This window comes from Ursus arctos, unplaced genomic scaffold (assembly GCF_023065955.2).
Source record: "Ursus arctos isolate Adak ecotype North America unplaced genomic scaffold, UrsArc2.0 scaffold_20, whole genome shotgun sequence".
NCBI classification, from domain to species: Eukaryota; Metazoa; Chordata; class Mammalia; order Carnivora; family Ursidae; genus Ursus; species Ursus arctos.
In genome coordinates, this window is record NW_026622875.1 from 1701089 (window position 1) to 1718179 (window position 17091).

At 36.1% G+C, this 17091-nt stretch overlaps 1 protein-coding gene across 1 annotated transcript; it reads left to right on the forward strand.

Annotated features, from left to right (window-relative positions):
• Positions 1-343: 343 nt before the first annotated feature.
• SLITRK3 (SLIT and NTRK like family member 3) lies at positions 344-3286 on the forward strand. The gene has a single exon (XM_026497429.2). It carries the CDS (start codon positions 344-346, stop codon positions 3284-3286), a length of 2943 nt encoding a protein of 980 aa, XP_026353214.1.
• The last annotated feature ends 13805 nt before the right edge of the window (positions 3287-17091 follow it).

Below are 17091 nucleotides of genomic sequence, written 5' to 3' on the forward strand. Positions count from 1 at the left end.
AACTGAATCTGCCCATATCTAAAAGGCATCACTGTATACCATTCCTTTGATTGCTGTAAAATGTAATGAAGGCTGCTTGTGTTAGTATGATATGCCCTTTACCAAGTATGGCTTGGTTCAGGAAAATGTCATTGCATGGCACAATATTTCAGAGTCACCCAAATTTAAATACAAAACATATTAAGCATGTTGACAGATCATTTTGAGTGTCAATTCAGCAACCACTAAAGTTTGTATCACTCTTAAAAAGCTCCAAATGTAGGAGTCAATTCGAATAGTGCGTATGAGTAAAGGCTAAAAATCTGCATCTTTATTTCCGTTGCAGTTTTGTAATCAACTACGAATGATGAAACCATCCATAGCTGAGATGCTTCACAGAGGGAGGATGTTGTGGATAATTCTTCTAAGCACAATTGCTCTAGGATGGACTACCCCGATTCCCCTGATAGAGGACTCAGAGGAAATAGATGAGCCTTGCTTTGATCCATGCTACTGTGAAGTTAAAGAAAGCCTCTTTCATATACATTGTGACAGTAAAGGATTTACAAATATTAGTCAGATTACTGAGTTCTGGTCAAGACCTTTTAAACTGTATCTGCAAAGGAATTCAATGAGGAAATTGTACACCAACAGTTTTCTTCACTTGAACAACGCTGTGTCTATTAACCTTGGGAACAATGCATTGCAGGACATTCAATCAGGAGCTTTCAATGGTCTTAAGATTTTGAAGAGGTTATATCTACATGAGAACAAACTAGACATCTTCAGAAATGACACCTTCCTTGGCTTGGAAAGTCTGGAATATCTGCAGGCAGATTACAATGTCATTAAACGTATTGAGAGTGGGGCATTTCGGAACCTAAGTAAATTGAGGGTTCTGATTTTAAATGATAACCTCATCCCCATGCTTCCAACCAATTTATTTAAGGCTGTCTCCTTAACCCATTTGGACCTACGTGGAAACAGGTTAAAGGTTCTTTTTTACCGAGGAATGCTAGACCACATTGGCAGAAGCCTGATGGAGCTCCAGCTGGAAGAAAATCCCTGGAACTGTACATGTGAGATAGTGCAATTGAAGAGCTGGCTAGAACGTATTCCTTACACTGCCCTGGTGGGAGACATTACCTGTGAGACCCCTTTCCACTTCCATGGAAAGGACCTGCGAGAAATCAGGAAGACAGAACTCTGTCCCCTGTTGTCTGACTCTGAGGTGGAGGCTAGTTTGGGGATTCCCCACTTGTCATCAAGCAAGGAGAATGCATGGCCAACTAAGCCTTCCTCAATGTTGTCTTCTGTTCATTTTACTGCTTCTTCTGTTGAATATAAGTCTTCAAATAAACAGCCCAAGCCCACCAAACAGCCGCGAACACCAAGGCCACCCTCCACATCTCAAGCTTTATACCCTGGTCCAAACCAACCTCCCATTGCTCCTTACCAGACCAGACCACCCATTCCCATTATATGTCCTACTGGGTGTACCTGTAATTTGCACATCAACGACCTTGGCTTGACTGTCAACTGCAAAGAGCGAGGATTTAATAACATTTCTGAACTTCTTCCAAGGCCACTGAATGCCAAGAAACTTTACCTGAGTAGCAATCTGATTCAGAAAATATACCGTTCTGATTTTTGGAATTTCTCCTCCCTGGATCTCTTGCACCTGGGGAACAATCGTATTTCCTATGTCCAGGATGGAGCCTTCATCAACCTGCCCAACCTAAAGAGCCTCTTTCTCAATGGCAATGATATCGAGAAGCTGACACCGGGCATGTTCCGAGGCCTACAGAGTTTGCACTACTTGTACTTTGAGTTCAATGTCATCCGAGAAATCCAGCCCGCAGCCTTCAGTCTCATGCCCAACTTGAAGCTGCTATTCCTCAACAATAACTTGCTAAGAACCCTGCCAACAGATGCCTTTGCAGGCACATCCCTGGCCCGGCTCAACCTGAGAAAGAACTACTTCCTCTACCTTCCTGTGGCTGGTGTCCTAGAACACTTGAATGCTATTGTCCAGATAGACCTCAATGAGAATCCTTGGGACTGTACCTGTGACCTGGTCCCCTTCAAACAGTGGATTGAAACCATCAGCTCAGTCAGTGTGGTGGGTGATGTGCTTTGCAGGAGCCCTGAGAACCTCACCCACCGTGATGTGCGCACGATTGAGCTAGAAGTTCTGTGCCCAGAGATGCTGCACATCCCACCAGCTGGAGCATCCCCAGCCCAGCCTGGAGATTCTCATCTTGCTGGGGGGCCAACGAGTGCATCACCTTATGAGTTCTCACCCCCTGGGGGCCCTGTGCCACTTTCTGTGTTGATTCTCAGCCTGCTGGTTCTTTTTTTTTCTGCAGTCTTTGTTGCTGCAGGCCTCTTTGCCTATGTGCTCCGACGGCGCCGGAAGAAGCTGCCCTTTAGAAGCAAGAGGCAAGAAGGTGTGGACCTTACTGGCATCCAGATGCAATGCCACCGGCTTTTTGAGGATGGTGGAGGTGGTGGAGGTGGAAGTGGAGGTGGAGGCAGACCAACTCTTTCCTCCCCAGAGAAGGCTCCTCCTGTGGGCCATGTATATGAGTACATCCCCCACCCAGTCACCCAGATGTGCAACAACCCCATCTACAAGCCTCGAGAGGAGGAGGAGGTGGCGGTTTCATCAGTCCAGGAGGCAGGGAATGCAGAACGAGGGGGTTCTGGGACACAACCACCAGGAATAGGTGAGGTTCTCCTAGGAAGTGAGCAGTTTGCTGAGACACCCAAGGAGAACCACAGCAACTACCGGACCTTGCTGGAAAAAGAAAAGGAGTGGGCCCTGGCAGTGTCCAGCTCCCAGCTCAACACCATAGTGACGGTGAATCACCATCACCCTCACCCTCACCACCCAGCAGCTGGTGGGGTTTCAGGGGTAGTTGCGGGAACTGGGGGAGACTTGGCTGGGTTCCGCCACCATGAGAAGAATGGTGGGGTGGTGCTGTTTCCCCCTGGGGGAGGCTGTGGTGGTGGCAGTATGCTACTAGACCGAGAGAGGCCACAGCCAGCTCCCTGCACAGTGGGATTCGTGGATTGTCTCTATGGCACAGTGCCCAAATTAAAGGAACTGCACGTCCACCCTCCTGGCATGCAATACCCAGACTTACAGCAGGACGCCAGGCTCAAAGAAACCCTTCTCTTCTCAGCTGGAAAGGGCTTCACAGACCACCAAACCCAAAAAAGTGATTACCTCGAGTTAAGGGCCAAACTTCAAACCAAGCCGGATTACCTCGAAGTCCTGGAGAAGACAGCATATAGGTTCTAACAGTAAAAGAAAAATAAATTAGTGCTTTTTTTCAAAAAAAAAAAAGGAAAATAAGAGAAATATATCCCTTGCTCCCTTTACACTTGTCCCAATAACTCCATTCTCACAAACTTCCCTGCCCTGAACAGAACTGAAACCGCATGATAACTAGAAAATACAGATGTGTGCTCTCCCCTCTCAGATGTGATTTGGAGGAAGGGCCATACTCAGATCATTAATCAATGAAGTGCCTTCGCAGACTTTTGCCAGCAAATGTTATCATTATTTTTTTATACTGAAACTTGAGACTTTGACTGTGCCATGTATAAGGTATATTGGGGATCGTTGTATTGATCCTAATTAAGTAAAATTCAATGTGTCTTTTTATTTTCAGTAATTTTTTTTAGTTGTAGTTTTGTTTGACGGGGCGGGGGGACAAATTGACATTTGTGGCTTTCTTTCCTCTTCCCATCATGGCACAGATTCTGTACATGTATTAACAATGCAGTTTGCTGCATGCCTGGAAACTGCAAGACGGGGAGGGAGGGGGCGGGTCTTGCTTGAATGTTCTCACCCACTCTTTTTTCTGTCACACTTATACCCACACGCAAATCACAAATCCCTGCACACAGTCAGGTCCCTAAACCTGCAGCCTCTTCCTCCTGGTGCAGGTACACACACACACAAATGTACACATGTGTGCGTGCACGCGCACACAAACACATGCACCCCACTCCTTTTCAACCCAATCTAATTATTTCGGGTTTAATCCATTCCTCTACTCTTCACAGCTTCATCTTCCCTTCACCCCTGGTGTACAGTTCTCTCCTACCACCCTGGGAAAAGTCATATTCTAGGTTGGATCCTACTGAAGTGGAAGCCTGGTGGTTTAACAGCTGGAGGCATACCTAGGGATGAGCAACCTCTTTGTGACACTTCATCCTGATGCCAAGATTTTTTGGAGAACATCCGCACTTTCTTATATATATATATATATATATAATATTAAAAAAATAAAAAAGCAACTGGGTATATATCACTAACAGCTTTGTAGGAAGCACTTTTAATGTTTTCTCTCTCACACACAAAGATTCAAAAGAAATGTGCATATATTTATTCTGTAATTTCAGTGATTATAAATTGTAAAGGTAATGTTTAATCATTGTATAGTGATTATGCGTCTGGTATAGCTTTCCTAATAAAAAGTTTTTGAAAAACATAATACATTATATATAGAGGATACCAAGCTTGAACCTTAAACTCCAGCTATGCCATGCCTTTCGTGCTCCCATTTTTTTTTTAAAGAAATCTTTCTTTTACTTGTTATACAGAAAGCTAGTTTATTAACAAGTTTGATGCACTGTGATGTTGATAAATCTTATAACTCACCACCCCATCATATACCAGGATACAATTGGGACTTAAAAAAATCTGATTTATGTAGTTCACTTTTTTCTCTTGGATTGTGACTTTCAAACTCAGAAACCCAGTGATGCACCATTTTTCCTAGGCAGGCTGTGATGGGGAGAAAATAAAATAGGTTGCTAAGAAGTATAGGATTATATAGAGGAGGTAAACAAGGATTCATGCACCTTAAGATAGTAAATGACATAAGGAAAAAGGAAAGTGAAATTGCTATTGTTTTTTTAAAACATGCAGTAAAATTACACACACACACACACACACACACACACACTCCAATCAAACTCTAAGGCCTTGGGGCCAATCTGACTGTCAGAATCCTGTTATTTGTATAAGCTGTCATTGTTACGTTTAGCTACTGATTCTTTTCCAGCCACCTAACTGCAACTGGCCCCAGTCAGGCTCGAACTAAGACAGAAGATGCTGAATGAGTTTTTCTTTCTGTATGATATTAAAATAATATTTAAAATTAATCTGACAATAATCCAAGTTATGATACACTTACATGTGAGCGAAACCAAAGAAAACTGGATTTTTAAGGTGCCAGTATCTTGCTTGTGGAGGAAACTAAACGGATACAAAGAAACCTGAGCTTTGAGGCAGGCACTTATCTCATTTAGCCAGTAGAGGGCAGCAGAGCTTCAGAGATTCACAGTCCGTGTAGCTGCAGAATTGTGCAGTGAGGCCGGTGTTCTCTTGGTTTTCTCAAGCTGTCCTTACTAGAAATTATCGTTATGTTTAGAATGTAATTCACCACAAGTCACCAATGCCTTACATCACTTTTTTTTTTCATAAAAAAAGACTTGCAGCTTCTAAAGCTGTGTTACTGGATATAAAAATTAAGGCATTGTACTCAAAAAAGCCCCATGAATGTCTAGAAGAACATATTTATATATCTCTTGACTAATTATAAATGGATATCAACATAAGTATGCATAAAATAAAAAACACATATATATCAATACAAAAATGCAACTTTCCAGGGCCGCCTTGCATTTGACACATTGTACCTAAATTTTCTGTCTTCCATTATTTGAGGTACATTCGAATTACTTCAGATGAAGAAAAACGTAAATCACTATTTCTCTACGTACAATGTTGAAATGTAGCTTTTCTTACGCAAGAGGTCAGATCCGCAATTAAACAGATGTCATTCTCCTTTTTTTGTTTATTCTCTTCTTTTTTACTTTCCCATAAAAGTTAGCTTTTTCATAGTTACCTCACTTTCCTTATTCTTTCTAATCATCTTTCCCTCCTTCACTTGAAGACTTTTTTTTTTTTTTAAAGCACAGAAGTCAGTGTTTGAAACACCTTTAAGTGTTTTAAAACCTGATCTATGGAGTCCCTCTAAACTAAGTGATTTATAATGTCCCCATTCCTCCTTAATAAAATACTCTGGTTAATAGTAGAAAGCATGTGCATAATACAAATTCAAAATGCAAAGTTAGATACTTCTGACAGTAATCATCATTTCCTTAAATCACCATGCACACATTCATAATATGGCACATTATACAAATCAGGTTAAAATGCAATCCCTAATGATCCTGGTGCTTTTGACATTTGAAAAATGTGTGTCCATAAACCATTCAAATTACAATATAACTTGATAATTATGTTTATATTTTATTTATTAAATACAGAAAGTAAGACTGTCTTGTCTTAAATATAGGTAGTAATTTTCCTCTTGAATGAGAAATAAATTTTATTTAGTGAAAACAAATTTATATGACAATGGAATTTTGTATTCAAGGAGATAAATTTTTGCTTCCATGGAGTTTTCTACTGCTTTGGCTAGGCTACTTATTTTAGCTGTGCATTAAAATTACTTTAGTTATCTTTAATTTATAATACCAGATACGTTTTCAGAAAGTACCATGGGTATTAATATAGCTTCTATGATTAGGATTTGTTCCATGTTTTTGTTACAGTAAAAAATTATTTTTGAGGAAAAGATTGCTAATTCACCTCACAGTGATGGTCAGTTGGACTTAAGCAGACCCAGATCTGGCAGATATTTTTATTATTCATTGCTACTTTGCTACAAATTATAGTAATAATATTTGAAAATAATAAAATGTATCGTAATGTCCCTTTAACTATAAGATGGTGAGTGGAATATAGTTGAAAGTGAAATATTAGTTGGACACAGTAACAGTTTTAACATATTATTGATCATATACAGTATTATTTATGTGGATACTTTCATGTTTTTATTTAAAAAGCTACATTATTTCCTCCAATTACAAAATATAAAAATAATATATATATATAAGGATGAAAAAGTTCAGAGAAAGATCACAAGGAAAGTTTAATGACTGAGCTTAAATTTTTTTTTTCCTCAACTAGGAATGTTAGTTTTAAACCCTTGATATCTGAGAAGAATATCTGTGTCTAGCACTATAAAAATTGATAATGTAATTGCAGAACATAAGGAATTTTCTTTAACTATTGCAACATATTATTTTGACTCGTTTAGTATAAATCCATTGTTCACATAGTCTATTCTTTTGAGATTATGTTGTCTGAGCCAATTAATATTGTAAAATGGCTATGACAAAGGAAACATTAGTGAAATGCTTTACAAAATGTGAGACATAGGACTATAACAAGTCAAGATAATATGAAAGGAAATGATAATAAAAGAACACTCCATCTTAAATTAAGTGAGTTGAGGTAGTTTAATTTGAACTTAGACATTTATAACTAATACTTAGCTCGAAATCCTCAACTGAAAATTCAGGTGAACAGATTATAAATAACTATCACTAATTTCACCATATAAGTGTCCAGTTTAATATCTATAGGCCTTTTAAAAGTAATAGGAGCAATAAGACATGTGTAATTGGGCAATCATGTGTATGTGTGTGTGTGTATAACTATTATATATGTATATACACAGTATATACATGTATGTAGTTTATGCTGAATTATACTTACATGTAAATTATGCACTTTTTCTCACATGTATAACAATTTCAGTTTTATGCATTTATTTTCCTTGCTTCTGTCTAGCTAATGTCCAAGTGAAGATGGATGAAATCATGAGTCTTCACTTTGGAATATTCACATGTAAAAAGTAACACTGTAATTAATATTTCTGAATTTAAAAGTTCTTTTATCTTTCGATTTGTTTCCTTTTATTATTTAAGTCAGAGGGAATAAATTTCAAATTGTGATTTAAGTCCTCAACCATAAAAAACACTGATGTCTTATAAATATGCAACACGAGTCACATGAAAAACAAGTGCTCCTTTTTCATTTTTCTATATCTAGAATAAGTTTTATAGGTGAAAATAATTTCAGTAGCTTTATTAATTTGACAAGACCTTTGTAATTTATCTAGATATACAGAAAAGTAAAATCTTAAAAGTAAATGTAAGAGAAGTAAAGGTCCTGTTTAAGACAGTCATCATCCTATTTATTTCTTTTAAATATCATCCTTCATTGAAAATGTATAAATGTAGTAATAATAATAAAAATAAATAGCCATTTCTAGTATACTTTTATGAAATCTAAATTGAAGGAGATGATTTCTCATATCAGGAAAGCAGGTGTATACCAGGAGTTACTGGTTGTGAAGAGGGAATAGTTTGGATAAAATCTTCAATTCTGATAACATTTGCTCCTGAATATAATATACATATTTTTTAAAATATGCATCATTTCCTCTCTGTTGCACTGATACAGATGATTTTTCATATAATTTTAAAATTCTAATGGAAAATAATATTTGTGGTGAACATTAAGATATGTAACCAAGGATGCATTCTAATAAATTTATGGTTGATCCAACCTCTTTAATATGTTTAAAAATTAAAACACAGATGAACATTAGTAAAAAGGAAGCTTTTCTCATTACCAACCAGTGATAAAAAGGCCCAGCATACCTAATTAACTGTTTCTTTAGTATATTCAGTCCATCTATTTGTTTATCAATAACAGTGAATTGATAGTTTGCAGTGTATTAAAATGTATCAAAATCAAATAATTTTCATAAAAAATATGATCACCAGTAAAAACAAATCTGAATAATTTATTTTAATTCAATTGTAACAATTAGCAGGTTGTTCTCTTGATGATGACAGGTATCACATCACCAATACTGTATTCTATGTGAATACAGGGCTTTTGTGCTATTGACCCATTTTACTACTTGTAGGCTTATAGGATGATAGAAGACCACATAATGATTTTCGGTAGCATTTAAAACAAGAGCATAACTTTCCTAACTTGGGGGAGGAGAAGTTAGCCCTGAAAGAAGATGCTGAAACAAAGATGTCATGTGATTGTGTGGAGGGACAGAAAGAAATTCCCCTCTTCCTGGCCCTATTCCTTTCACTATTCCTGACAGCTCTTCTTCTGCTTCTGTTTCTGACTCAGTACCAAAATATTCTCATGACTAGGGGCACATTTATTGAGCTCAAATTAGGTGCCAAGGCAAGATCAGGGATGGATGAGAGTCCTTGCACCCAATGACAAAATGTCCAATTCACTTATCTTTGTATCTAGGGCTGAGAAAATAATTCAACATATCTCTCTTCATTGTGAAATCATTTACAAGTCTGGTGAAAAAGTCAGAACCTATAACAGTAAAACTAGAACCACTTCTAGAAATCAAGAGAGAATCAGCAAATGCTTTAAAAATATGGAACCTATCTTTAAAATCTCAAAACCTTGATTTTCCTCCTTTTAAATGTACTCTGTCTTTGCCATGGCTTCCAAAATACTAGTTTAAATGAAATTAAGATGCAAATGTAAAATATTTGTATTAAGACCACCTCCTGTTACTGGAACCCACACATTTTCAGTGGTTTTTCCTTATTTACAGTGGAAATTTTCTGACTATTCAGAAATTTTAAAGCTTTTTTTCCCCCCACAGAATTCTGGTAAAATAATTTATCTTAAAATGTCTTTTTGTTCTTGTTGTTCTGTGGTAACTAACTTTATAACAAAAACAATTCTGTCGATATATACTGTAATTGGGGGAAAAAAAGGAAAGAAACCCTTAAAGTCTATCTAAATTGGACATTTTATATGTATTAAATTGAACTGGGATTTTTTTCCGTACTTGTGCTCTTCTTCACCTGATTTGGATTCAAAAGTGAAATCTGTTCCTCTGATTTTAATGAACAGTTCATCAGATGCTTTACTTTTCTAGCTGGCAATAGAAGGAAGGTGGGTACAGAAAACGTTAACAGGTATACATAATCTGTGGAATAATTAGTCCCAGAGTCACCCACGTTGCCTTCAGAAAACCTTCCTCAACAAGGACAATGAAAGAGAAAGGGAAAAAATGAAAATGTTCTCCTTTTCTGAAGACCATCTGATAAAAGCTTGATGGAGGAAATTTAGACAAGACTTTCACATTAACTTTTGGTGTTCTATCTTTAGAAGTGTTTATAATCCATAGTAGGTTCACCAAATCTTTCAACATGATTCTAAGCCACTTCAGTTGTCATCTGTTAACATAACCATCGAACATGGAATCAAACCTTAACGTTAAAGTAACTAAACCAGCTATAATTAAAAGTAATTCTAATGCAAAAGAAATCACAAGGATAAAGTGAGGTGACAATGCATATTAAAACATTTAGCTTAATTCATAGGATAGCTTTGTAAAGTGAATTACGAGGTCTTTTTCTTTTTCTTTTTGTATTAGTAGTTTTTCCTATATAAATAAGAAGTCTTTGCTATCCCCTAGTAATTTTTTGGGCCACATTAACATAACTTTCTCCTGAGCCCCATACCAGAATTCATTTAAGGAATACAACCCAATTATTAATATTTAAGAAACCTTAATTATTTCTTAAAAACAGACTATTATTTATCATATATCCCAGAACTATGACTATTCCAGAGCCAAACATATGTAGTTTAAAACATTTTTTTATTAAGTATAACATTTTTCTCCTCTATTTGTGTTTGTTGAAGTTCAGTAGAGTAAATGGTAATGAAGTTGCTCTTTATTTGGATCATGTACCCTTCTCTTTTTATAAATGTGCATAACTGATAGCCGAACAATGCTTAAGTTATTCTGGAGATGTATAGATAGGTATAGATAGGATATATATCTATAGATATGCATATCTACAGATATATACACACATATATATGAATATATTTAGGGACTTATTTACTAACACATTTATCAAATAAGTGACAGTTTGCATAATACATTACTGCACAGATTAAATTTTAAAGATTTACTTATTTATTTAAGAGAGAGAGAGAGAGAGATAGCATGTGTGCACAAGCTGGTTGGGGGGGCAGAGGCAGAGGGAGAGAGAATCTCCAGCAGACTCTCCGCCCAGCAAGAGCCCAAGGTGGGACTGGATTCTGCAACCCTGAGATCACAACCTGAGCAGAAATCAAGAGTTGAACACTCAACTGACTGAACCACCCAGGTTCCCCTCACAGATTAAATTTTAAAAATATTTAAATTTAAAGTTCAAAATGGGGTAAGAGGTAGTGTGGAATGATTGAATATATAAAATCTAGCTGCTAATGCTTTATTTGTTAAATGAACCAGGCTTGAATTTGACAATACATAACTTCTCATCTCATGTTAATGGCTATCCAGTTCTAAGATACCATATTCACTACTCCCACCCCATTTCAAAAAAATAAGTTAGCATTTCTATAAATCACTGTGTCTTAAAAAGGGGAGGGTAGAGATACTGATTCTGGGGGACTTTTCTGAAAAACTATTCTCTGCCTATCCTAACTGCAAGAAGCACAGCTCTGCTCTTACTTCCACCACAAGGGGCATCACAGAATAATGGAAAGAGAATGTTGCAAACAGAAAATGAAGAGAAGGAAGACAATGTGTAGTCAGTTAGAAAAAGCTCCTGATGTAATTCTGTTATGCCCATTCAACAACCATCACTTTGCCAACTACTGTTCTTAGCAAGTATCTTTAGTTACAATCAAGTAAATACTTTATCTTGTAGTACATGCAGTTTCTAATTCCCATGTTTGTACAAATTACTATGGTTATTCTTTTATTTGCTGAAAATACACACCTCTCACAGCATCAAAATTAAGTTTCCAAATTTCCTTCATCCAGTAGGCCTTCAGTTGACACAGTAACTAAATTTTGAATACTGTCTCAAATACTTATGCATACTGTTTACTCTATACTGATTTGGGTATGTTGGAATATTTTACCCTAAGTGTCCTTCAGTCACTTTGCCTGCCTGTGCCAAGAACCTGGCTTTTCAATTATATTGTAAGCACTTGAGAACACAGACTGTCTTCAAGGTCTTTTGTAAGGCCAGTGTCTAGGACCATATTTTTGCACAGCTATGGAAAATACATTCTGATCAAACTTCTGAGTTTCATGGATCCTATCTTGTTTCTAGAATAGCGACATTATTACTACATTTCTTCCCATTATTTCTAACACACAGCCTTAGTAATTAGATAGTAGGTAAATATTTGTTGACTGAATGGAGTTTTAAAATATGTATAGCCTATGAGTTCTTGCAAAAGTTGAAAGAAATGATGAAAAGAGATGGAGGAGTTTGGAATGCAAGAGGTGGCAAGAAATGTGACAGTATGAGAAAAGTAGTAACTTCTTTTACCTTCCTTGGATTTCTTTATTGATAACATACATACTGACCTTAAGGAAAAAGATTGAGGAATAAGTGTAGTATGAGTAAGTCTCTGAGGAAAAAATAATAAGAAAAGAAAAGCAAAAAGCAAAAAGCAAAAAGCAAAAAGCAAAGCAAAGCAAAGCAAAGAAAAGAAAAGACAAGAAAAGAAAAGAAAAGAAAAAAGGAGAGAGGAGAAGAGAGGGAGGAGGGAGGGAGGGAGGGAAGAAGGGAGGAAGGAAGGAAAGAAGGAAAGAAGGAAACAGAAAAGGAGGAGATATAAAACTTTGTTTTATCCTCCTCATTAGTGGCCAAAGCAGAAAAACGAGCATACCCAGTAGTATGTGCAGATGCAGTATTAAAGAAGCTTATGCTCAGCTACTTAAATGTTTACAAATAAGAGCAATAATTTAGTAGGCTTGGTTGATTTTTCTCTATGTTATAACTGCTTAACTGAGTGAGAATTCTACCACTTTAATGAAAATTCTACTTGAATGTTAATCCAGCCAAGAGTATTAAATAAAACAGGGCATACATACAAGTATTACAGGTACCTTCCTTTAGAGAGATAAGCAATTGAAAATATTTTTATCTCTTCTATGCCAGCCAAATGCACAAGATTACACACTTCAAGTGACAGGACACGACTAATTCTAATCCTATATTTTAGACTTTGATCTTGTTGTGGACAAATGTGAGGTAAAATTAGATGATGAATAAAGAGTTGTACGGATGATCACATGAATGAATACCCAAAATATATTCCTATCTTGAAAGATCAAAATTTTAATGCATAGCTAACCACATTTTCACTTAGGTGATGTGAGACTTTAACAAGAGAAGAAAAATCATCCGTGTTATTGTTAAAGTTTGAATTTTGAAATGCTACTATACTCATACTCTCCTCTATCTTATTGAAGGATACAATAAAGTCACCAATGAGAGTTTAATTGAATGTAAATTTAGCCCAGTAAGAAACATTTAAGGCAAATACAGACATACGTTTTTTATGAACTGTAAGCTACTTAATTTATTTTCATTAAAGCTATGGATATTGATATGAATATTCATTCTTTTTTAGGTATTCAAAACCTTGCCACTGTGGTGCTACATCTTAGCTCTCTTGGATGTTTAACTTTTTGTTAAAATTGTATATTGTTGACATTTTATGTTGTCCTTGAAACATACTTGCATTTGAACTCTAATTCCCTTGGAGAAAAAAATGATCCTAAACTGTATATTTACATCTTTTAATGCATTTAAACTAATTCAAGTATTTTAGAAGTTGTGCAAAAGGACTGTAGAATTTCAAACTGCTTTTTAAAGCAAATAAATGGCATGGAGTCCAGTATGTCTTAGAAGATGTAACATACGAATTTCTTGCTAGTCAATAGAGTCAGGGATGTAGAGGTAATAAAATCTTCAAACACAAAGTAGACTTACATAAAATTAAGATATAAAAATATTAATTTTAGGACTATTTAATATATTGGGATTGTAAAGTAAAATATTCATATATATATAGATATGTGTATCAATATCTCATTACTATTATCCATGAGTAAAAATGCTACAATGATACTTAAAAAGTTAATATACAACTTAACAAAAGCTATTATCATGAGACATGAATTGAGTTTCATATCTTGACCCACTGTAAAAGTTAGTAAACATTTCAACTTGAATTTTTCTGAATAACCAGCTGTGTAGAAACATGATGTTGGACTGAGGGCAAATATCATAATGATTAATAACCCCCAGGAAAAGCTTTCCCATGCCTTAAAAATGCTCACAAACTGTAAGTTTTATTGAAACTTTATAAAGTGCTGATATCTAAGAAACATAAAAAAAATTTTTGCACTGCTATTAAAATGTACTTTTTTGACTGTTTATAGTTCTGAAATTGTGATATAATCAGATTTGTTTTAAATAGTTGAGGATCTCCTATCACTGTGGTATACAGATTCTGCTGAGTCCATGTTACTTTATTATGGATTATGTTCTCATCTTAAAAGACTTAAGTGTCAAAAACAAATGAAAAATATAAAAATCTAAACCCAATAACCACAAATCTTTGTTAAATGAGTACTACAGGGATTTATATTTCTTCTGCCTCCTGCTATTATCAGGTGAAGTAACGGCAGGGTAAGAAAAGACTAGAGTAGCTTGTAATCTCACCCTTTGTTCAAGTTTGCCCACTAAAGCTACTATGGTTTAATAGAACGCTAAGTCAAAAGAGATAAGATAACCAGAGATAACAGGTCTCACTGCTGAATGTCTTTCCCCCTGTGAAAACAGGACTTGAGATATTGGAACTTCTTTTGGGTACCAGTACTAAGATGAGTAGGCTATGATAATACAACTTGAAAATCACTGAAGGTTTTAAATCGTTTCAGTTCTCCACTACACTCTAGAATATGGGATGAAGCTAAGTCTTAGAAGGATGTCTTCATGATCTACCTATTACATTATAAGAAAGGGAAGAATGAAGCTCCATATTCAGAATTTGGAACCTCTGTTAGTGACAGTTCTGCTGCTGTACCCTTTTGAATGTATCCTTGTAAGCCATTACAGTGAAGGCAATTGTGGTTACTGCAAAAACCTCAAAGGAAGATCTTTTCTCGTACCTTAAGAAAATCTCAGACCCTGCATTATCTCAAATCTTTTTAAAATGGACTGAAGTTGAAAACCCTAAAAGACTTTTTCTCACTCTTCTGGCCTATCAGTTTAGTTGGTATTGACAGGGATTTCTTAGGATTTTCAATCAGACCAAACTTAAACCATGAATGGCATATGTGCAAAGCTAGAAGACACCAACTTCTTTTTGTTAAGTGCTGAATTCATCACATAGAAAATCCAGTAATATAATGCTTAAGAGACAATGAATCCCGTCAGATCTGGGTGAGAATCCCTGTTCAGCCATTAATACCTATATAATCTTGGACAGGTTGTTTCAATCTTTCCGAGACACCTAAACTCTTTTAATGGTCACATTTATACTATTAAAAGATCACTCCAGCAGCTGAGAAAAATGGACTGAAGGGGCTAGGATGGCAGCTAAGAAAACATTGTTTTTTAAAAAATTTTGTTTGTGACAATTTTAAATGTACAGAAGAGTTGCATAGATAAATAGTAAAGAGAGTTCCTGTATGTCCTTCAATCAGGCTCCCTTAATGTTTACATTTCACATAGTGATGGTGGATGTCAAAACTAAGAAACTGACATTGGTACGATATTATTAGCTACACTACAGACTTTATTTAGATTTCAGCAGTTTTGTTTTTTTTTTTTTTTTCCCCACTAATGTCCCTTTTCTGTTCCAGGGTATCACATTGCATTTACTAGTGCCACTTTTATTATTTTATTTTTATTGTTTTCCAAATTCCATCCTAAAAGTACTGATGACCTGGACTAGGTAGTAGCAGTGAAGACAGAGGGGAATAGATGTGACATATGCTGAAGCTAGGAACAATGGGCTAGGGATTACAGAATGGGTGTGAGTCACAAAGAAGAGGAAAGAATCAAGAATGATTTGTGGTTTCTGGCTTGAACTGAGTGGATGGTGGCGACTTTTAGTGAGACAGGGTGACTAGAAGGTGGGACAGGAACACGTTTAAAAGGAAAATTATGAGTTTCATTTTAGACTTTTTAAGATGCAAGTATTAGCAATAATGTATGTAAAACATTTAGATAAATGACTGCTGCATAGTAAGTATTCAGTAGATGATGGCCACTACATTACGTTCATCATCATCATCACCATCATCATCATTATTATCATCGCTGCAATCATTATCATCAGGAAGGAATTTCAATATTGTTTCAGGTTGCAAAGAAACTTTTTATGAAGATGTCAGTGAGAGAAGCATTCATGTTTGGATCCACACTTTCACCATTGAGTTTTTTCAGAGACCTATCAAACCGGAGTGTAAGTTGGAAATGCCAGGCCTTGTTTGGGGCTACAGAAGGATGTGTGGATAACATTCCCTTTTCTTTATCCTGACTTGGGTACTAGATAGGGACTCTATAGTGCAAAGGTCTCCACTGTAAGATGCCAAGTTGACAGGGTACTACACAACTTGCACAAAGGACACAGGGTTAAAAGGGCAGAGAATGTTAAAATGTAAGAGGTTTGGTGACTTGGGGGGAATGGTTAAAGATACTAATAAGGCAAATTAGGGCCATAGCGAGAAGGGCTTAAATGCATACCAAGGAGTTTGAAATGTATCTCAGTAAAAGGGAGATTATATAATTTTGAATATCAAGATACTTATCAGTGGGAAAACTGCAACAGTGTAAAAATGAATTCCAATGTCAAAAATCCTATAAGCAACATGATTTCCTATTTTCAGTCCATTCCTAACTGCAATTCTCTTCAGCATAGTAAGAATGGATATCTTGAGGGAGAGACTGGCAAATTTAGCAAAAGGAGTTGCTTTTGTTTGATAGAAATATTTAGTAGATTCCTATGCTAGAAAAGGTCCAAGGATGTTGTAAAATTTCAATTATGATGTGCCTTACCTCTATCCATCTCAAACAATTCCTTTCAAGTTAGGGAAAAAGAGACAAACATCCTAAAAATGTGATTGCCCTTAACTTCCTATGCAGGATGGTAAAATATTCTAGATCCTATCACAAGTTTTATCTAGAGCAAAATAACATAAGTTAATTCTGGTTGAGCCAAAAAAGTGAGGCCTCTGCAAGATGAGAAAGGGCAGTATCTATTCATGGTGTTATGCGATACTTTCTTTGTGTTGTGCATAGCCAGATGACCCAAATTTTGCCAATTACCTGATTTACAGGAGTCAA